Genomic DNA, 22,883 nt, shown 5'->3' with positions numbered 1-22,883 from the left:
ATCTCTCAAGGTTCTGGTTTGGGTCTGGGTTGTATTTAAAAAGAAACAGGTAAAGCAAAGCTCTCAAAAGAGTACTCAAGTTCTGCTTAGAAACATATTGTTCAGTAGACAGGGCTATGAAATGGGTCTTCAACATTTGTTTCCCTTGTACATGACAATATTTTAAATGCTTTTTTTTAATTGAGGTATAATTTACATTCAGGAAAGTGGAAAACCTCAGGTGCTCAGCTCAGTGAATTTGTACATATCTGCGTGTAAGTGACCATCACCCAGAGCAAGATATACACCATTCCTGGGACTCCAGAGGCTCCCTCAAGCCCCTTCCTAATCAATATCTCCTTGCCAAAGGTACCCAGGATTCTAATCTCTGTCTCCACAGATCAGCTTTGCCCCATATTGAACGTCATATAAGTGGAATCATGCATTGTATACTCCTTGTATCCAGCTGCTTACATTGTCTGAAGGAGTCACTTATGTTATTCTGTCGATAGTTTTCTTTCTTTTTTACTGCTGTGTAGATTAATATTCTGTTTCAATTTACAGACCATCCAAGATTTTTCAACCAGTTATATGCTGGACTTGATTATTACTCTTTGGTGGCCAGATTTATGACAGAAGCATTAAACCCAAGTGTGTGAGTACCTTTAAATGGAATTTTACAAGGAATATGGATTAGAGATTTTGTTAAGTAGGTGAAATTTTATTTCATGAACTTCTATTTAATGGTTTCATTTGTGCAGTGTCATCATAAATAATGGAATAGTCTTATGACACTTTGCAGTATTCAAAGAACAGTTTGATCGATAGTGGTACTGTGAGATGCGTAAGGCAGGAATTATCTCCACTTAACAGATGAGAAAATTGATTAGGCACTCATTCCTGCATGAAAAGCCATGTCTGTGCTAAGGTGCTGGAGAGATACTTTGTGTAAAAACAAACCTCCGCTTTGCCTCCATGAAGCAAATAATCTAGTGATATAAGAGATGCATGCAAATTAATCAAAATGGGACTTCCCTGGTGGCGCAGTGATTGAGAGTCCGCCTGCCAATGCAGGGGACACGGGTTCGTGCCCTGGTCCGGGAAGATCCCACATGCCGCGGAGCGGCTGGGCCCGTGAGCCATGGCCGCTGAGCCTGCGCGTCTGGAACCTGTGCTCCGCAAGGGGAGAGGCCACAGCAGTGAGAGGCCCGCATACCGCAAAAAAAAAAAAAAAAAAAAATTAATCAAAATGATCTACACAAATTAATGTATTATTTTCAAATGAAGGAGAGGTGCATGATGCTATAAATATAAATGGGACAAGTTTTCCTTATTGGGCACTGAGGGAAGTCTTCCCTGAGGAAGTGACGGCTAAGTGCTGAAGAAAGAATGAAAGTTAACTAGGTGAAAAGAGGAGGGATGGGTTCCAGAGGGAACAGCATGTTCAAAGACTCTATGACAAGAGACAGCATGGCATGTGCTATGAACCGAAAAGTCAGGGTGGGTGTAGCTGAGAAAGTTATGGGGGGTGTCATGGAGGACAAGATTGGAGCCAGACATGCAGGGCCCAGTGGGCCACATTTATGAGTTATTCTAAGTACAATGAAAAGCCATTGAAGGTTTCCACATCACTAGGTGACATTTGCTTAGTAAAAAGATCACTGGAAATATGGAGAATGGATTGGAGGAGACCCATTAGGATGGCATTACCTTGGTCAGGTAAGAGATGATAGTTGCTTGGATTTAGACAGAAGTGGTAGGAATAGAGGGGGAAAAATGTCTTTGGAAGATAAAACAGAAAGAACTGGATAATATACTGGATCTTGGAAATGGGAACAAGAGCGAGGTTTATAAGATGATGCCTGGGTTTCTGGCTTTAATAGCTGGGTTGTTGGTCATGTCACTCACTGAGATAAGAAGCACCGGAAGAGGGACCAATTTTCAAGTATATGGTTGAAAAGGCAAGAGCAGTAATTCAGTTTTCAATTGTGAACATTTGCATTTGCAGTAACTTTGAAATATTTAAGAGTATACTCTTGGTGAGTTGAGATATATATGGGCCTGAAATTCTGATATTTATATGGAAGTTATAAATTTAGGTGTTACTGGCAAATGATGGTAATTTCAGTAGCGGGCATGGATGAGATTCCTAAAGTCAGGGATTCTCAACTCCTTCTGCTGTTTAGAATCAACCTAGGAACTTGGTTAATATTAAGACCTGGGTCCCAGCCCAGACCAATTAAATCTGAATTTCTGTCTATGTGTCCCAGGCACTGATATATTTTCATAGCCCAGCAAGTGATTTTAATGAGCAGGATGGAGATATTTTAAATAAAAACAAACCAGGAGATGGAGAAGCGCTTTCTGCAGGACAGCATAGAGTGAGGAGAGAAGACGACTCGGGCCTGGGCCTTGAGGGCATCTGATAGTTCATGGTTGGGAGGAGGAGAATAAGCCTACAGTGGAGAGAGAAGAAGGAGAAAATCCACTGGGAAGACCTGGGAGCCATGGAGGAGAGTGTGTCCGGAGTCATATATTGTTGAGCAGAGTGTTTAACTAAGACAAAGACTAAAAATGTCCCTTGGATTAACAACATGGATGTCATTGGTGACTTCAGTTACAGAATTTTTCGTGGAATAATTCAAGACAATACCAGATACCAGGTTACAATGGGTAGAAGAGTTAAGTGGTAGAAAAGATAGTGAAATTACACAATTCTGTGAACCTCTTTTTTTTTTTGCGGTACGCGGGCCTCTCACTGTTGTGGCCTCTCCCGTTGCGGAGCACAGGTTCCGGACGCGCAGGCTCAGTGGCCATGGCTCACGGGCCCAGCCGCTCTGCGGCATGTGGGATCTTCCCGGACTGGGGCATGAACCCGTGTCCCCTACATTGGCAGGCGGACTCTCAACTACTGAGCCACCAGGGAAGCCCATGAACCTCTCCTTTTAAGTCCTGGGATCTTTCTAACTCCTCATCTGGGTTCTTTTACTGACATATTTAGAGGCTTTTGAAGTATTAAATTGCTGCTAAGCTGAGGAGTCCACTCAAAATCTCACGAAGCCACGAGCGCATTCTGTATTGTCCTCTCCTCCACCTCCAGGCCAATTTCTAGGTTTACAGTTGAGCTAGTTTTCAAAGACAAGTTTAATAGTATTTTCTTCTTACTAAAAAGTGAATGATTATTTCACTTTTATTTGTAGGTACACGTACATATATATACTTTTTTTTCACACTTTTGATATGTGTAAAGTGGTTTCCTAGCATGGTTGAAAATAGAAGCTAAATTGTTTGAAAAATGATGTAACTTTAGAGTGCTTGGCAGGTAGGGAGGTGATAACACAGTAGGTGTTCTCTTTTCCTTTTTTTTTTTTTTTTGCCTCTTTACTAAAGTTTTTTTCCTTCTGATGTTAACATAATTGCATTAAATTCCGTGACTATGAATTTAAATGTGTCTGCTTAGCTTACATATTTAGAGTACATATTTATTCAGATTCAATTTAAGGTAATCACCTAATTGTTCAAGAAGGAGATTATACATATTAGTCACCCTCCAGTTATCTGGAGAAAGAAAGAAACGTTATAAAATTACATGGTAACTGTTTCAGGCTGGATTCCTGGGCAGCTGCCCTAGATGGAGCTTAGTGAGTAGGATGTTTATTAAGGGAAACCCTTGGGGTCAACAGGGTTTGAGGGAGGGGAAGGGAGGGGAAGGAAGCAGGAGTGGGCAGAGATAGGAGTCAAGCCACTGTGTAGGCTCTAAGACCACCTCGGCTGACCCCACAGACGTCTCTGGAGCTACCCTGGCCCTTCAGTGTGGTCCGGAGCTGGGCCCCCAAGGCCAGGCCCAGTTGTACCTCCAACTGGACCAGTCATCAGGTGTGAACCACCACAGGACATTCCTAAAGGGGCTAACTTAGCAATGCTCTCTAATGACAGCATTCCAGCCCAGAGCCTCAAACCTTCATGACAGGGATCCAGGTAGCACTGTGTAGTAAAATCATCGCATCATAAGAGATGTCCACAGTGCTCTTGCCATTTGTACAAACCCAGGAGTGTGGTGGAGGAATCCCAAGTTCTAGAGCTGACTGCTAGGGTATTCATGGTAGTAACCTAATAAACCTGGCTACCATGACAATGGTTTTTCTTTAACCAGCAACCAAAGAGCTAAACGGCCGCTGTTCATGACTAATACAAAGAATCCAGGTGCACTGCTTTGATCCTCCCAATGAAATTGAAGGTTTGCTCTAAATTAAGACTGCAAAGTAGCTAGTATCCTTAAAGCCACCAGCTACTGACATTTATCTAACCATGACCAGCGCTGTCATAGACTGTGTATTCTCTGTTTCCGATGGATTCATTTCCAAAGACTCTACCCACACTTCAGCAGCCACTTGGTTTAATAAAACTCTGTGTGCATTTCTTGGGACTCCAAAGGGATGGTTTGACTCTAGTCATAGAAGTGAAGTGTTTTTTATATCTATCTAGTTATACGTATGAGGTGTCCCCAGTGTTTCTGTTAGTGGAAGAAGCGGTTCTGAAGAAAATGATTGAATTTATTGGCTGGAAAGAAGGGGATGGAATATTTAACCCAGGTAAGTACAATTAGTTATTGCCTCCATTAAAGCATCTACAATTTTATTCATGCCTTATTTGAGGAACAACTCCCCACAGACTTCCACATTACAAAAACTTGGATATTAATCATGCCACTTGGGGAGAATCGAGCTTGTGCCTTTCTCCAGAGTGACGATATTTTGCATAAATGCTACAGAAGTGACATACATGCTAACAAATGAGATGTCTACAATTTTGGATTTATATCCAACACGAATTTATCTGTTGCTGGAAGTTAGGAAGGGCTATCATACGTTTTTCAAGTTTATCAATTAATTTTACTTGAGAAGTTTCCTGAATCATATTTTATTTCTCCTACAGTCCTTCTTTGGAACCAGGGAGGAGCATGTATTGTCATTTTATTGATTAGAGACAGACAGAAAGAATATTATTAACTATGGAGACTTGGGTACTCGTCCTAAGTCCAGAGATGGAAACTCTTAGTTTAGAAAAGCTCTGGAATGAGAGAATAGACCAAAACTTCTGGAACTGGAGATGAGGAAGTGTGTAAGAGTAATGGGATTGGGGGGGGGTGCTCCCTTGATTTTGACAGTAATTTGTCATTAGGCTGGTGCACCGGCAGCCATCCATGCCTCCTACCGTAGCCGGCACTTGGGGAACAAGGACGTCACGCTATACATATTTCTGTTTTTGTTTTTGCAGGTGGTTCAGTGTCCAATATGTATGCCATGAATTTAGCCAGATACAAGTACTGTCCTGATATTAAAGAAAAGGGGCTGTCTGGCTTGCCAAGATTAATCTTTTTCACATCGGCAGAGGTAAAAAACAAATTATTTTTGATATGAGATATAGATTTTCTGAGAATGAATACATCATGAAGAGGGCTTTTTTGTTTGGGTGCTCCCGATGTGCTCTTATCCCATCCATGTGTGAGTCACGTGCCTACGTACAACGTTGTATTCATTCCAAAAGAAATTCTGATCGGTTTGATATTGTAAGCCCTGGCCACCCAATTTTGTACATCACCTTTATTTAAAATTTATAGCCTGTAACATTTTCTTAGAGAAAAGATAACACTTAATTTGAAAGTGCCACCTCTTTCTTTGAATCTCTGAGTGTCTTATTTTTGAGAACTTAGATGATTGCTACTGATATCAGGTATGTCTTCTACTCCCATTTCCTTGTGAAATTGATTGCTTTGAATGGCTAACACAAGGGCTCTTCAAGAGGAAAGGGAGATATTCAGTAACAATGAACATCACGTGCACGCACGCTTGCACACACACGCACAGTTGGATGTTGCCACGATCCCCTATCTCACTGTGCTCCCCACTGAAGTAGGAGGTCCAATTGTGGATGAGCGCATTGGCTTTCAACTAGGCTGCCTGGATTCAATTCCTGTCTCCACTACTTACTATCTGAGTGACCTTGGGTAAGTTGGCTAATTCCTCTGTGCCTCAGTTTCCTAATTTATAAAAATGAGTGTATCAGTTAGCTCTAATATCTAACAAATTACTCCAAAACCCAGTGGCATAGAACTATAGCCAGATATTGTTGCCCTCGAGTTTGGAGATAGCTGGGCAGTGCTGCTGTTCTTTGCTGGGCTTGGCTGGCGAGTGGCTGATCTGGGAGTGGCTGGGCTGGACTGACCCCAGTGACGCTCCACTTGTCTCTCCTCCGCCAGCAGGCTAGTCCAGGTGTGTTGTCATGACAGTGCTGCAGGTAAAAAACAGCATGGACACACACTGGGCCTCCTGAGTCCTGGGCTCAGAACTGGCACATTGTCATTTCTCCCTCATTTTCTTGGTAAAATAAGTTGTATATAGGAACCTAGATCCAAGAAATGGGAAAATAGACTTCACGTCTTAAGGGGACTCTGCAAAGCCACCAGGAAAAGGGATTGGATGCAGGGAGCAGTGAACAGTCTGGGGCCATTAAAGCAGCCCAGTGGCGACATGAGCTTAGTAGGCACTGATTGATTAGTGGGTTATTGCAAAGATTGAATGAGTTAGAGCATGTAAAGTAGCATCTGGCACATGCTAGCTAGACAAAAACGTTAGCTATTAGTAGTAATAGGAGGAGGAGAATGACCCAGCAATAATAATGCAGAGCACAGCTCATATGCAGTCTTACTTAGAAGGGATGCTTTTTTTGTTTTTATTTTTGTGATTCCAGTGGGGGCCTCTGGGGGTCCATCCCACCACTGCTTCTTCCCCATGTCCCCTCCTGTACCTTCTGCAATAATCCTAGGTCTCCTGTCAAACACGTGAGGTGGGCAAACTCTGAAAATTCTCTGTTAATTCCAGCTGGACTTTCCTGTGTCTGTTACTTTCTTTCAAGAGCAAGTTACTTTATTATGGCAAAAGTATAAATGGTGCAGGAACCTGACCACCCCCGCGTGTTCCCCCTGCCCTGCCTGAGTTCTGGTTAGTTCAGCGCTAAGGGCGAAGTGGGCATTGAGTTGGGGGCAGCTGGGAGGAGTCATCTAGTCTGAGATTCTGACCTCAGCTCCCCAGGCCCTTCCTCATGAGATGTTCATTCTGTAGCAAGAGGAGAATGCTTGGGAATGTGGACATCTGTGGAAAATGCTTGGTTATTTGGAATGATTATGGAGTAGAATTTTCCTGCCCTGGGAAACTTTGGTTCCAACCCTCGGGTTCCAATCCTTGGTATTTCAGTTGGAGGAACCCTAGTGTATCAGAAATGCAGAGCCCCTCTGCATTAGAATTGCTATTTCCATGCCTTGGAAAGCTGATTAAATAGGGGCCCTCCTATCAGTGCAGTGCTTTTACTTTTGCCTTTTTCGTTCTTCATTTGGTTTAAAATGTACCAGAGTTCTTTTCTGGGATAATTGCTCCAGAAAGAGGGAAGAATTTCTATGGAAGCCTAAAATAAAGATTATGCCTGGGAAAGATCAGTAACAGGTGTAGCTGGCAAGTTGGGAATGAAAAGAAATTGAAAAGTTGTGAACCCAGAACTAAGTATTTTTTAAAATCTCCGGTGGAGATATAGGTGCGAAAAGAGGTAAAATATATGCCTTGGCTAACAGACCAGCAGAGGATGGAGCCATAAAACCAAGCTAGATGTGTGTCTTAGTTTGCTCAGACTGCTCTAGCAAAATACAGAGTGGGCGGCCTAAACAACAGACGTCTATTTCTCACAGTTCTGGAGGCTGGGATGTCCATGATCAAGGTGCTGGTGTCTGGAGAGAAGCTGCTTCCTGGCGAGTGAACCTCTGTGCTCACATGGCCTTGCCTCCGTCCAGGCTCGTGGTCAAAGTGAGGCCTGCCTTCCTCTTCTTACAAGGGCACTCATCCCATCAGAGTCTCGCCCTGGAGACCATCACATTGGGGGGCAGGGATTAAACACACATGAATTTTGAGGGGACTCAAACATTCAGTCCACAACAAAGTGAACTCCATAGAAAAATTCCATGACTTTGAACACACTGTAGCCTTGAATATATGAATTTTACCCCAGCCACCATATGCTTCTTTGTAGCTCCTTCTTTTCCCTGCTCTGCCAAAGAGACCCAAGTCATAGCATTGGCATTACTTTAATTCATATTTTAGGGACCTCTGTACCACTATTTACAACAAATCAATTCATTACTTAGTGGGAAAAAAAAGAATTAAAGAAAGCTGCGTTTCCTAAAAGATCCTAAACCCTATGCTAATCTTTTTGTTATAGCCCCCTTGTTTTTTTTCAGGCGTTGGCCCATGGCCCCCTGGTTATTTTCCCAGATTGTTTTATCAGGTGGCCTTACTTTTCCAGTTTTTATTGCAGCCCCAGATGAACCAGGGTAAGTTACTCCATCTCTGCCTTGCACCATCAAATGCAGAATATGGGCACTCGCCACTAAAGGGGTTTTTGCATACACTTCAGGTGTCCACGGTAATTCAGCTGTTGGTGGAGACCAGGAAGATCACAGCAGAGACCCCTAGACTGTCAGCATATCTAAGGTAGCCTCTCCAGGCCAAGCGGGAACCAAAGAGAAGGGGACTTTTGGAGAAAAGTAATAAAAGGAACAGATTTGTGGCCTGATTAGCAGTTAGGTATGAATTCCTTACACTTATAGAAATCTTAGGGTTGTCATTCAAATCATTTTGGGAATTAGCATGAAGTAGTGATTATTGTCTGCCACTAAAAAGTGAGGGAGAAAAGAAACCCTTTTCACTCCCAGGCCAGTGACCAGTTGTCATAGTTCCTCACTAACAGGATCGAGGCTGGGATGAGGCAAGTGAGACGTGTAGAGTCCACGTTTCAAGGTCATATCTCCTTAAATTTTGCACCTGAGGTGCCTGACTCCCTCCATCACGGCCCTGCTCTCTAGGTGAGGCTGCCCTGAGTTTGGATGGCATCGCAGGCATTCACGGGCCAGCAGGTGCTTTTCAGGATGTTGTGCAGGGTGTAAGGTAGTCCATCTGGATTCCGACTCTGCCTCTTTAGGAATTGAACCAGCTGCGTGCTCTTGGAAAAGTCCCTGTACATTCCTTTTCTTTATTTCCTAAGGCATAACATTCATAACCCCGCTCTCCCCACCACCTGAAGCTAATTTGAACTTCAAACTAGTCAGCATCATAGGACTTCAGGTGTCCAGAACACAATCCACAGGAGGGGAAAGCAGCGGTTCACTGAGAAACCCAAGGTCACAGATGAAATCCTTGCTGGAACCAGGAAGGAAAACTTCAGTGCAATTCTGTCTTTCCTGTGGACACTGGCCGTCTTACTTTTATAGAAATGAATGCCCACTGAGATTTGTGTGTCTTCTGTGGATGAGTGAAACTCAGGGGGAGATTGGGTCTTAGAAGGACTAACTTCTCTTCTGCCAGTGAAGGGAGTAGGCGCCTCTTGTTTCTAAATGCAGCTGTTACTTCTGAACTCCGGCCTTCTAGGTTTTTTCTTCTCTTGAAACTACTCAGTATGTCTGAAGCATTGCTCTCTCTTTTTTTTCCCCTTCCAGGGCTCTTTTCCTCCTCTGATGCTTTCAGATGTCTAGGCTTCAGTTTTTCAGACTTGTGAAAAGCTGTCTCTATCCATTTGAGATTGACAGTGGACTCTACTTTGCCCTGAGATACCCAAAAATAGCTCCACCGAAGCTATTCTTATTCTGATGACAGGTTTTTTATTCAGCAGATCCATTGGTTGGGGGTATTTTGCTGTTTCTCAGGGCAAAGCAATGTGATTTTCCTTATTGGCAGATGTCAGTGGGGGTAGGCTACTATTTATCATTATGAAACCAATAGCTGTTTGGTGCCAGAGCCCCAATCTCTGGTGAGAAATAATTCACATTAGCTATGTCACCTTAGCTATGGTGGGCTGATGTAGCAAGTAGGGAATTAACTATATTTTCATGTACATTATTACTCTTCACTATGCACATGTTCTTGTAACAACTCGAAATGAATGCATCCTATAGGCATTTTGAATGTGTCCTGTTTGATATTTGGAAATTAATTATTTAGGATGGTTTCATTTTTCCTGATGGTGTTACTTCTGCATTTATTTTTACGGAATTCAAAAAGAGCTCCCCATAAAACTCTCTTGACAAAAGAGGAAAAAAATTACCACATTTGAGGGAAATACATCAAGTTAAGTGTGAAGGCTTGACTACTCTTTTAATGTATTCATACCTACAAATTAAATTACTAAGGTTTTTTGGTACAATAATGTCCTTTAGCACCTTCATTTTTTCTGGCATGAAAAGGAATTAATTGACCACCTGTCCACAGTAATGTATAAAGAGCGACATCTCCAATGTTTGAATGCTAATTATTTGATAGGATTTACGTAGGGCAAAAAGACCCAACACTCCAAAGTCTATACTACTATTTGCCGATAAGAAATAGACAAGACCTAATTCCAAAGCCAGCTCTTAGCCTCATTCATGCCAGGGCTGCATCAGTAGTGTGTCTATAAATTATTATTACTTTTGTTGTTATGATTTAGCCACATTCCCGTGTGTCTAATTTCAGTCTTATATTCACTATTAAACAAGATTGGTCAAGTGTCTTATCAGCATTTATAACCCATTGTTTGCTCTTGAAAACAGATCCTCCTGTGGTCTGTGACTACAATTTTTGAGACAGTCCTGCTCACTCCTTAGAGGGCTTTTGAGTCAGCAGTGGACTAGATTCTGTTTCCATTAATACTGAGTTTTATTAGTAGCATCAAGAGAAACTTTTTCAATGTTACGTAAAACAACAGCCTCCAGTGACCAAGTTTTTTCCGTATGCCAGGCTCTGTGCTAGCTCATTACGTACATTAACCCATTTAACTCCATGACGAGCAGGTGGAGGAGGCATCCACAGGTCCGCTTTATAGATTAGCAAATGGAGGCTTGGAGAGTATGTGTTCTTTGCTCAAGGGTCTATAGCTGTAACTGGGAAAACTTGGATTAAATCCTGGTTTCTCTGACCCCAACCAAAATCAGTGTTTTCAACCACTATACTAAAGAGCTCAGTTAAATGACTTTCTTTTTTTTTATGGCAATACAATTCCAAAGATTGGGCTTAGCCGTATAATGTACACACATTTAGATAAATAAACAGTGCTTTTTTCATGCTATGTATTTGTGTCTCTCTCTCCCCCTTGCCTTTTTGAATGTAGTGTCATTACTCTATGAAGAAGGCGGCCTCCTTTCTTGGGATTGGTACTGAGAATGTTTGCTTTGTGGAAACAGATGGAAGGTAATGGGGACAGGATCCAGAAGCCAGGTGGGTGGAGGGGGAAACCGATAACTATTTAAAAAGCAGTACCAAGGTCTGTTCACAGCTGAACATAACAATGTCTCAAACCTGTGTCTCTTAGAGGTAAGATGATACCTGAGGAGCTGGAGAGGCAAGTGTGGCAAGCCAAGAAAGAGGTGAGAGGGGGAAGGAGAGGGAGGGAGAGAAAACGTTTGTGTGTCTGGGCATTGGGGGAGCATGCAGGGCCAGCAGCCAGGCCCACGTCTGTATGTGTGGGAGAGAGAAGAGGGCCCCTTAGAATTAAAGGAGGAAGCTCATTTACAGATGTGCTATTTCCGGGTGCTTGCTCTACACGTTCTGCGGAGTTTCTCAGATGTTCTCATTCCCAGATGGCTGGAGCTTATTAAAACACTGACATCACTGGATTCCGGATTCTTGCCTAGAATTAGCCTCAAAAGATGAGCCCAGCCTCTCTAGCAGGGTCCCAGCATCCACACTCCTACGTAGCTCTTGACTCTGAGGATGCTACAGGCTAAACCAGTTGTCTCTGGGCTGCATTCAGGATGATTTCTGATTTCTTGATCAAACTGTCCTCCTGGGTTGCTTCCACCCAAAGCCCATCCATAACCATCACCCCCTGTTGGGTGTGGGTCTAGTATTTCAGCTCTGGCAGACTATCCTCTGTTCCTTAGCTGCCAGGATGTATTAAAGCTTGCACCTCCATTGCTGGGGAAGACAAGGCATGGCCCTGGTCACCTGCTGTACTGCAGCTAAGCCTGGCATCTGCTTTTTGGGTGTGGCATTGTCTTGGGGCCAGCCATCTTCCCGCAGCCCCCATGCCAGTGGAGCTTCAGACCGTTCTCCCGCCACTTTCCAATAGACCGCAACAACGTGGGGTGTGACTGCTGGAAAATTAAAAGCCCAGCTTTTGAGCTGGGATATAAGTTTACCTCTCCTCAGAGGGCTTCACACTTTAGGAAAGATGGGTTCTTTAATTTTTATTTTTTAAGATTTAGTATTATATTTCTTTTCTTTCACGCTTCATATTTTTAAAAATTTTTCATGAAATTCAACTTGTCTGGAGCATGCTAGATCACTGTATTTGGTGTGAAATTCTGTACTTAAAAGTTCTGCCTTTATTGCACATGTATTGGCTTCTGGTGTGTGTCCTTAGCACGATATTTTTTAAAACATTTCATTGACAAGTGGATTTGATAGTTGTCTGGTGGTACAGGTTATCAGATTTCTTTATCTCTTGGGTAAAATTCTATATTGCAACCTGTTTATTCTGCTGTGAACTACAGATATCACCTTCTAGTTTTATCTATTTTTTAAAATCTAGTTTTATCTTTTTCTACAGAAGTTCCTATCAAAAAGAACTTTATGTTATTAATGCTTGTTGGTGGGGAACACCCACCAACACCCCTTCCTCCTTCCTTCCTTCCCTTCCTCTCTTTCTCTTTCCTTCCTTCCTCCCTCCCTCCCTCCTTTCTTTCTTTCTTTCAATTTTAAACTTTTCATTATGGAAAATTGTAAATATATGTAAAACTAATATAATGAGATTCCATATACCAGTCATGCAACTTTCACAATCATTAGCTTATGCCCACATCCCCTCCCAGTACCTCTAGATCAGTTTGAAGTGTATCCTACACATTATGTCATTTGATCTATAAATAGTTCAGTATATCTGTAAAAGATATGCACTCTCTCTTTCAAAAAAGCCCATAACGCAATTATAAGCAAGAATAAGTTCTTAATATTATCCAGTATTCACTCTGATTAAACTTTCTTCCATTGCCTTTTTAAAAAAATAGCTGGTGGTCTGAATAAGGAGTCATACAAAGTCCATGTGTGGCATTTGGTTGATTTATCACATAAATCTTTTCTAACCTACAGTCTCCCCTCCTTTTTTCCCCTGCAACTGATCTGTTGGAGAAACCAAGTCCTTTGCCCTGTAGAGTTTTCACATTATGGATTTTGTTGATTCCATCAAGAATTTGAGACTCTAAGCGCTCCCCTCCCCTGTACCTCCCCATCTGTTTTCTATATTTCCTGTAATTTGGCTGTTAGATACTGAGACTTGGGAAGATTCAGGTTGGAATTTTTACCAGGACGACTTCATGTGTGGCATTTTGCCTTTCAATCAGGAGATGTCTTGGACCTCCTTTTGTTATCGGTCCATCTGTCACAGAACTCTGCATCAGCCTCTCACCTCATGGATTTTGCTGCCATTTGTCATCATTGTCTAGACCCGTTATTTCATTAGTGATGTTCTAATTCATTCTCTCATTCCTTCTTCATTTAGTGGCAGGCCTACTACCCTAAACATTTTTGTTTCTTCATCCGTATTTGGTTTCCCTAAGGAAACAGTTTGGACAAGCAAGACAGAACCAATATTTTATTCTTTTCCCTTATTTACCAATTTTCAGAATAGTGAGTAAGTTGCCAGGCATCCTGCAAGCTAGCCAAACCTTTTTTTCTTTTTAAAGTATCATGAAGAACTCATCTTCTAACATATTGGATGGATTTTACTCCACGGCAGTCATTATTATTTTCATTGTTCAAATTTCTGTTTGTTTTGACAATGAAAGTCCATGAAAGTGACATATCCTGAAGTTGAGAACTTGAAAGGGAAGTTTTTAAAAAGTAAAAATTGCTTTAGGCACATTTGAAAGTAGGGCAACAGGGTTAGTGTTGGCATGCCTCCTCAGTTTTCTCTCAAGTCAGTTAAAACTTGAGCTTGGATTCACTAAGGACAAATCTTGCATCCATTCTGACATTTTAATACCTGATGACTAGTTTCTTTTTCTCAGTAGCTTCAGACCTACTTTTTGTTGTTGTTTGTTTCAAGTTTTTAACTCATATTGTTACAGAGGTAGGAAATAGTTATCAACTTTTTTTTTTTGCTGCTGGGGTTCAATTCCCTGGCCAACCACGATCCATTAAAAATCTGTTGAGCAGTGACCTTTACCTTGATGCCATTACAAAGATGGTAAAAACCACAGAAGCATCAGAAGTTCTAAAGTGCTTATAAAAAGATAAAACTAGTATAAACACTGAATAATTGGAAGTATTTTTGTGTATGAGTATTTGAAATGACAAACTTTCTTAGAGAATACAACTCATTGGCAACACACAGTCAATACTGTTTCCACTGACTTTTCTCATTAACAGTGTGAGATATGAGAAAGGGAAAAAAAACCTGGAAGGTTAAATCCAGATTATGAAAGTTGAATTTCTGGGACTTATATTTGTAGCTAGATTAAACAGGTGAGGAAAACTCATTAATGGTCTGTAATAGCTAGCATAGATATTGTCTCACAATTGTCAGGATGTCATAGACTTTATAAGGAAAGCTCAACCATTAAAGACACCTTCAGTGGTTTTAGTAAATTACTTTTTCTATTGCTTTTACTGATGGATGTAAATCTGGTCACATTTCATTTAGGTCATGGGCATGATAAAGACATAATCTGTTGGTAGTTGATTACAGGGAAGAAGTCCCAAAGCCTATGGTCCCAGGGGCTCTGTCACCTACTGGCCGTGCTCTAGGAGGCATGGTGGACTGTAGTCCATGTGTCACAGCTGTCTCCCCATGTGGCAGATGTTTCCATTGTGTACCATCACTTTGATTCCTGTGCATCTCAGCCTAGAGATGTGGACCAAGCGTCCTTGCTCTGCCCCGCTTTCCATCGAGAAATAACTTCTTTCTGTCAAAGGTCAGCTAAATTGGAATGAATCTGGTTCAAGCTGAACACCCCTGACATTAAATTATTTTACAAGAACAAGTGTATTTCACGATAAAACTGAGGGAAAAATGACTCCATCCTAAAATGACTTTGACTCTTTCTCTGCAAGTAGGTATTCTTGTCACTGACTTCTTGTGCTCTAGAATCAGGATTCTACTTGCTCTCCTGATCACCACCTTTGTCTGCAAATTTTCCCCTCATGGCACTTCCAAAGAGAGCAACACACCTCTGCCAACATGTTGGGATGGATCTATCTGGAAACAACCTCGTGTACTGTCTTCTACATGGCTGCCACAAAATCCCTCATGGGACCAGGGTGCCTGGCTCGCTCGGCTGGAATTACCATTCATCTCTGCACTTGTTCCCACATTCTCCCTTTCCTCCCATTTCTCACGGGTACCTGCTCTCTCCGCAAGACGCAGCCATGGACTGGATGAGGAGGGAAAATTACGGCAGAAAGACGCAGGTTCTCTTTTCCAGCACATTCTAATGACTTTCTCTGTGGCAGCACCCGTTTGGGGGAGTGTATCCCAATGAGGTTACCATATCCCCTCTGACGCCAAATTTATACCTGATTACATCCCTTGCCTTGTAGCTGCTCTTACTTTACCAGGTGACAAGCAGACAGGCTGCATGGTCTGCTCCTGGAGCTGGCTGTTTGTCTTCCAGTCCTGTTCCTTCTTATTTTGGAGGTGTTAGGGAGGCCCCGATGAGTCTCCCTGGGAAGGAGTTAGGAGTCACACAGGATGCCAGTTTGCTGTGGAGGTTGAGTTTATTCACTTCTATCCAGAGAAGCTAGAGAACAGAAAAGACTAATAAAGAAAATGAGAGTAAAGAGAATAAGGATGCATGTGGAGTTGGGACAAAGGATACTATTGTCATGGCATTTTCTGTTTCTTTAGCCTATTTATAGTGACTAGAGGCCATGTGATGGAGAAGTGTAAACAACACTCACTCAATGAATGTTTATCTCCAAAGAAACCAGATAAATGTCTGGGTGTATAACCCTTGTGTTTACCAACCTACTGCAGCACAGATTTAATGGTGACGATGATGATTCTTATAATTCTCACGTGTGGGTCCTTCTCACAGGGTGCAGCTCCATTCCTTGTCTGTGCCACATCTGGTACCACCGTACTGGGGGCCTTCGATCCTCTGGATGAGATAGCGGACATCTGCGAGAGGCATGGCCTCTGGCTCCACGTGGATGTAAGTTCATCTGGGTGTGCATATCTGTTAAACTTTCTAGCCTTTTTGCAGCTTTGGTGGGAAGTTTTTCATATTCCCAGTAACTAAATGTGAGGTCTCCAGCTAGTTGTATCTCCAGCTAGTTATATTTCTAATTAGGGGAAATAAATGTGTTGTTTCCTGTTAGGTAATAAAGAAGAAGATCCTGCATTGATGCGCATTTTGTCTTAGTTTTCCAGATTTCCTCTTCTGTCCTGAATCATTTCTTTGGTCCCTTGGATCTACTGTCACTGAGGCAACACTGTGTGGGGGACACATTTCCTACTGTGCAGTCGAGAGGCTGGTTTTGGATTCGAATCTGCCTCCTCTTCATTGTGACCCCAGCTGTTTGGGTTTTGGTTTCATCTGTAAAGAGGGAAATGACTGATGTGGTCAATAAAGGATCTTCTAGCTCTAACATTCTGTGCTTCCAGTCAGCTGGAAAATGCAAAAGGCTGCATGACTTCATTGCATGCCATAATTAAAACAGGTTTTATCTGGATCTATCATAGATAACTATTGGAGAGGGATTGAGATAACTAACTTATATTCTTCACAATTTTCTAACTTAAAGGGTTGGCCTTTTTCTTTTTCTAATTAGTTTTGGAGGTCCTAGGGTTGTTCATAAAAATTGTTGTCCTAAATTAAAAGTAACTCTTAACAATTCTACTTATTTAAGGTTAAAAAGTTGAATTCAGCCAGTTATGAATGCTTGTTGAGCATTTTGGTTTTCTTTGTGTGTGTGTGAAAACAGCAGTTAATTAGTTTGATTCAACCCAGTAGAAGGAACTGTTGAACCTGCAGTTGAGAGGAACTTTCCTCCAGTAAGTGAGTGGTTTTGTGTCCTCCTTATCAGAAAAAGAAAGGACAATTTTTTTGACTTACTGAACATTAGGTAACTGAGCATTTCTTTGGGGGATATGCCTGCACATAATTTTATAGTTTGGATGACTTTATGCTTTCAAGGTAAAGTTTCTATGATATAATATCGAAAGAATTTTTCAGCAACTCAAAGCTTTCATTAAATGTATGCTAATATTTGGTAAAAGCAGAAGTAGTAATATAAAGCTCACTAGAGTTATAGGCTTGATTAGTAAGCCAATGGCAATACATCAGGTAGATTATTTGTGACTTCTTTAAGTGGGATTATAGTATCTGTATCTGTTCACATTTCAACTTATATCTTATTGATTTTTATAGACTTAGAAGCATAATAATACAGTATGTCCTGAAAGATAATATGAAGTGAGTACTTTTGTGACTGTGGAGATAGGGGCAAAATCAAATATATGAGCAGTTATACTTAAAAATTCTACTCTCATAAAAGAAACATCAAATATAGATTATATGGTTTATGTAAAACAGAGTAACTACAGCAGTTTCCAAATTGGGAATGATATTAAGAGATTTATGGGGCTTAGAAAGAATTGTGATTTGTAAGATGTGAATGAAAACCTCTCTAGATTTTCTAAAAATCAAAGGTTGAATTTTTGAAGAAAACACTTTTATAAGGGAATATTTAAGCCACGCAAACTGTTCTATTTGCATATAATAAGCTTCAAGTTGAATGTCTGTAGTATTAGATTACATTTGACAACTGTTTATATGACTTATTAAAGAAATTAGCTCTAACATTGAGACAGTACTCACTCATCCTCTAATATTGCAGACATCATTCTGTTGATAAAATTTTATGCAGGAGCATATAACTTCTCTTGAAGAAACTTCATATACCAAGGGTAGTTTATTAATTTTACAGGTAAAAATTAGTAAAATTACAGTGATTACTTTGGCCTGTTCGAATTTTTTTGGCTGCATTGGGTCTTCATTGCTGCACACTGGCTTTCTCTAGTTGCAGTGGGCAGGGGCTACTCTTCCTTGTGGTGTGCAGGCTTCTCATTGCAGTGGTTTCTCTTGCCACGGAGCACGGGCCCTAGACGCATGGGCTTCAGTAGTTGTGGCACGCAGGCTCAGTAATTGTGGCGCATGGGCTTAGTTGCTCCACGGCATGTGGGATCTTCCCGGACCAGGGCTCGAACCCGTCTCCCCTACATTGGCAGGCGGATTCTTAACCACTGTGCCACCAGGGAAGTCCTGAAATTTTCTAAAGGGTATTTTAAAGATCCTTTAAAATATTAAAAACTGGCATTTACTTGATTTCTTTTTAAAAATGTAATTAGAATTGCTTGGTCTTCTGCGTTTTCCATAAAACCAGGTTGCCCGGCATATATACCATATCTTATTATTTCTAAGATACACATATTTTGTTTACATTTTTAATATACCTAATTGGTATGTTGATGTCATTTTTTTTTCTTTCTTAGCAATCCACAAAAAAATGGTACTCTTACCTCCGATAGTGTCTGAAATTTGGTTAATTACAATGTATTTTTGAACAACAGAATGAGAAAAATTTCAGCTGTGTTAGAATATTTTGCCTCCAGGATTATTCTGTATCTGCGAGAGTCAATGTTATCCCAGCCTCTGCCTGAGACCAGGATTTCAGGGCTGGTCCAGCTCTTCTCTGAAGCAGAGGCTGCGGCCACTGCAAAATCTCACCCTCCCAGCAACCCTTCCTACGGTGTCTCACCCACACTCCATCCCAAGTCCCGGGAGAGGTGACAAACACTGTATTTAAAATCATGGGCTTTAGGGGCTGCCATCTCTACATTCCACCCTGCCTCCACTTCCCATTCAAGATTGGCTCTACAATTAAATTATTAACTAATTACTTGAAGAGAAAAACGTAGTAAAATGGTACTCATGGTGTCTGGCTCATAGCTCAATAATGACATCCGTTGGTTCGATGTTGTTGCGAGCTCTGGAGTGAGGGGGTTATGGAGCGAAGCCAATACAAGTAGGGCACTGGCATCAGGCACGTCGTCTTTCCCCTTTCAGCTCTTTTGTGGAATACATATGTGGATGAGCTGCTTCTAACTCTGCCTACCACCCTGTAAACCAGTGAACTAATGCCTTGAAAGAGTTCATGTGATTTTAAAACTTCAATCCAGCTCACTAAGATTGGCAGAATGTTGTCTACTTTTTGAGGAGGAAGAAGAGGCAGAGGCCAGTGCAGGAGGCACCAGTGAGGGCAGGTGTGTGAGTGGGCAGGTGGAAAGGGTGAGAGTGAATGGGCGTGGCTGAGCTGTACTGATTAATCCTTCCCCTAGTTGCCCCTGGTAGGTTCTTAATGCGGTTGGGGGTTAAAAAGATTGAGAAAAGCAGGCAACTTAGAGTTTAGGGATATAAGAGAAGTAAAAGAACCTAATATGTAAGTCATCTTCATGTTCCTGAGGGTCAAGTTCTCAAACCCCAGGTCTGGGGAGCCTCAGTTAGCAGGTTCAGATCACGTTTTCCCAGAGGCTGAGGGCAGCTGCCTCCATAGCTCAGCTTTGGTCACACATGGTCCATCATGAACTCTGGTGGGACAGAGAGGGCAGCAGCAAGGGGACTTGACTGACAATCCTGATCATCAGTCCTTTATCTGGGCGTCTTTGGAACTCGCCTGCACACCACCTTCGGCCCACAAACCTTTGGGAACCCTATGGGGTCACTGGAGAGTCTAGTCCCTGGAAACAGGGCTGGGACTAAGGTGAGGCAAGTGAGGTTCCTAGGGTTCATTGGACAGGTAGGTGTTATGAGCAAAGGAGAGGAGAGCTGAGAATAAGGAGAGGAAAAGAAATCCCATTGTCAGTAAGTCTGGAGGGGAGGGAGGAAGAATCAATGTGAGAAATAAGAAAGTCAGTTTGGTATTTGAAAATTTAAGGAGGCATTCACGCCCAGGGCCATGCAAGAGTCCAACTCTGCGAGTGAGCTGAAGGGTGCACCCTGGGTGACTCGCTCACTGGCCCCTGGGCACAGCCCTGAATGAGAGAGCTGTTCTTAAGGCCACTCTTTACTGTCCACCATTGGGCTCAGCTTTTTAATACTCTGAGGATCGTGGAGACCTCTCACTTACTTCCTCTTTCACATCCATGGTGCACACAATCTTGCCATTTCTTTCTGCATGATATTGGGCTCTTCCTTACCTTTCTTTTGGAGTTATTATTTCAGTGTTTTATTTACTGTTGTATTTCTAGCACTTATCTCAGTGTCAGTCTATTTAGATATGTAATAAATATTTCTTGAATTAAATTATTATACTCACTATAGTCATATTAGAATGCTCAAGGTCAAAGTTTGGGGCATAAAGTTTTTAGAAAGATCTTTTTTTAAAATTGCAATATAGTTGATTTACAATGTTGTGTTAGTTTCAGGTGTACAGCAAAGTGATTCAGTTATACATACATATTATATATATATATATTCTTTTCAGATTCTTTTCCATTATAAGTTATTACAAAATATTGAGTATAGTTTCCTGTGCTATACAGTAGGTCCTTGTCGCTTACTTGTTTTATATATAGTAGTGTGTATCTGCTAATCTCAACATCCTAATTTAGCCTTCCCCTCCTTTCCCCTTTGGTGACCATAAGTTTGTCTTCTATATCTGTGAGTCTATTTCTGTTTTGTTATGTAAGTTCATTTGTATTATTTTTTTTCCAATTCCACATATTAAGTGGTATCATATGATATTTGTCTTTCTCTGTCTGACTTACTTCACTTAGTATAATCATCTCTAGGTCCATCCATGTTGCTGCAAATGGCATTATTTCATTCTTTTTTATGGCTGAGTAATATTCCATTGTAGCGTGTTGGCCAAAAAGTTCGAACTTTTTGGCCAACCCAATATATATGAACCACATCTTCTTTATCCATTCATCTGTCGATGGATATTTAGGTTTCTTCCATGTCTTGGCTGTTGTAAATAGCTCTGCAATGAACGTTGGGGTACATGTTCATTGGGGTTGCCTTTTAAAATTCTGCTAGGCAACTCCCCTCCTACCTCAATTCTCCATGCTGAGTTCTACCATCGGGCCAATTGGTCACCTTCCCTAAGATATGATGTTAGTGTAAAAAAAGAATGGACTTTTGTCTCTCAGACCTGATTTTTATTACCTATGAGACCTTGGAAATTTTATAACCTCCAAACCTTAGTTTTTCTATTAAAAAATTGACATGATGATAACTCTGTTCTCAGTACAATGTTGTGCAGTTTAAATAACCATGGAGAGCTTTCAACATCTCCCATGCTGGTCCCCTCATATTCCCTCACAACAAGTCTGCTCGATTTCAAGTACCAAACTGACTTTCTTATTTCTCACACTGATTCTTCCTCCCTCTCCTCCAGACTTATTGACTCTGGGATTTCCTTTCCTGAAGCCATGTCTCATGATCAGCACTTGTACATCGTGTATGGTAGAATGTCAACACTGAAGGGCTATTGTCTATTTTAGATTCTAAGATTTGAGAGGATATGGACTGTGTCTTTTACACTTCTCTTTGTCCACAGGCAACTCAATGAGTACTACACCAATTTCCTTATAGTGTGGGAATTTAACTCCTAAGCGTCAGTGGGGGACCATCTATTGTGATGAGGTTCTGATCGCCTGGGTAGAGCCAGTGATCAAAATTTCCTAGAGTCCACGTTGGTTAACATCGACTTAAAGCATCAAATAACAACTGGCTGGTAAACAAGTACCATTGAAATAACATCATTTTGGTTATATAAATATCTCAACAGGCTTCCTGGGGTGGCTCAGCCTTGATGTCAAGGAAGCACCGCAAGCTTCTGCACGGCATCCACAGGTAAATGTAGTTTCCCCAGTCACAGTGCCTTTTATTTAGGCTAGGGACTCTCTTTGGCTTTTGCCCAGTTAAGTGACATTTTGAAAACAGGCAAAAAACTAAGGAATTGTTTTGGTTTAAAAAAATCCCAAACTCCTTAAACCGCTCACACAAGGAATCCTTTGGAGCACTAACTTGGACGTGAATACTGAATGTACCAGCATTCTTCCCACCAGTAGAAACTAATTGAGTCTCCCCTCCCTACCCTGTTTTTTTCTTTGTTTAACATAACAGGGCTGATTCTGTGGCATGGAATCCACACAAGATGCTGATGGCTGGGATTCAGTGCTGTGCTTTCCTTGTAAAAGACAAATCTGTGAGTTTTCCTCTTACGGCCTTCATCAGGCATGGAGGGGGGCAGATTACCATATTTTCAGAGGACCCATTTTTGCTTGTATTTTATACCTTGGGCCAGAGGTAGATGACGGTCTTTGGTAAATGTTGATGGAATCGAAAGGAAAGTTGAATAGACCCAGGTAAAAGAAACAAGTGCTTCTGCTCAGGTAATGTTGTGTATTTGATTTAGGTATTATATAATCTCACTACTTACAGCAAAATGGTCTCTCTCGCCCTCATTTGGATTATATTTTTAAACTCAGTTTTAAACATTGCCAAGATATTTTTTCCCCTTGATTAAGTCCGGGATTTAAGTTATCTTGAAACTTCTCCTCCCTGAGAAAGGAGAGCAGATGTGTGTCATACATTAAATTGAATGCTTAATATGCTTAGCTGGGGCTTAACATCCCCTTTATATGGGAAGATGTTGGTTCAGGGCTGATCATCAAACCCTGATTTATTAGGGGATTGCCTCTCTCAAGTGGTTGGTACTTAGCTTCTGTTGGAACACTGGGGAGAGCTGGAAACTAGTCTGGATTGCTGTGAGGCAAGCAGGCTGCAGTTCCTCTTGGTTAGAGGTAGAAACCCTATGCTTTCT

General features: G+C 41.5%; 1 protein-coding gene across 1 annotated transcript in view; it reads left to right on the top strand.

Annotated features, from left to right (window-relative positions):
* GADL1 (glutamate decarboxylase like 1) overlaps window positions 1-22,883 on the top strand; it is a 261,813-nt gene that overhangs the window by 120,480 nt on the left and 118,450 nt on the right. The window contains exons 4-11 of the mRNA XM_060021370.1: window positions 544-634; window positions 4,465-4,571; window positions 5,257-5,372; window positions 11,164-11,243; window positions 11,365-11,419; window positions 16,088-16,204; window positions 21,846-21,910; window positions 22,184-22,265. Of these exons, the coding sequence (XP_059877353.1) occupies window positions 544-634; window positions 4,465-4,571; window positions 5,257-5,372; window positions 11,164-11,243; window positions 11,365-11,419; window positions 16,088-16,204; window positions 21,846-21,910; window positions 22,184-22,265 (713 nt within the window). The remainder of the gene's footprint in view (window positions 1-543; window positions 635-4,464; window positions 4,572-5,256; window positions 5,373-11,163; window positions 11,244-11,364; window positions 11,420-16,087; window positions 16,205-21,845; window positions 21,911-22,183; window positions 22,266-22,883) is intronic.

This window comes from Delphinus delphis, chromosome 10, assembly GCF_949987515.2.
Source record: "Delphinus delphis chromosome 10, mDelDel1.2, whole genome shotgun sequence".
Lineage (NCBI taxonomy): Eukaryota > Metazoa > Chordata > Mammalia > Artiodactyla > Delphinidae > Delphinus > Delphinus delphis.
The sequence above is the reverse complement of the archived record's forward strand: the minus strand, read 5'-3'. Positions and strand labels throughout refer to the sequence as shown.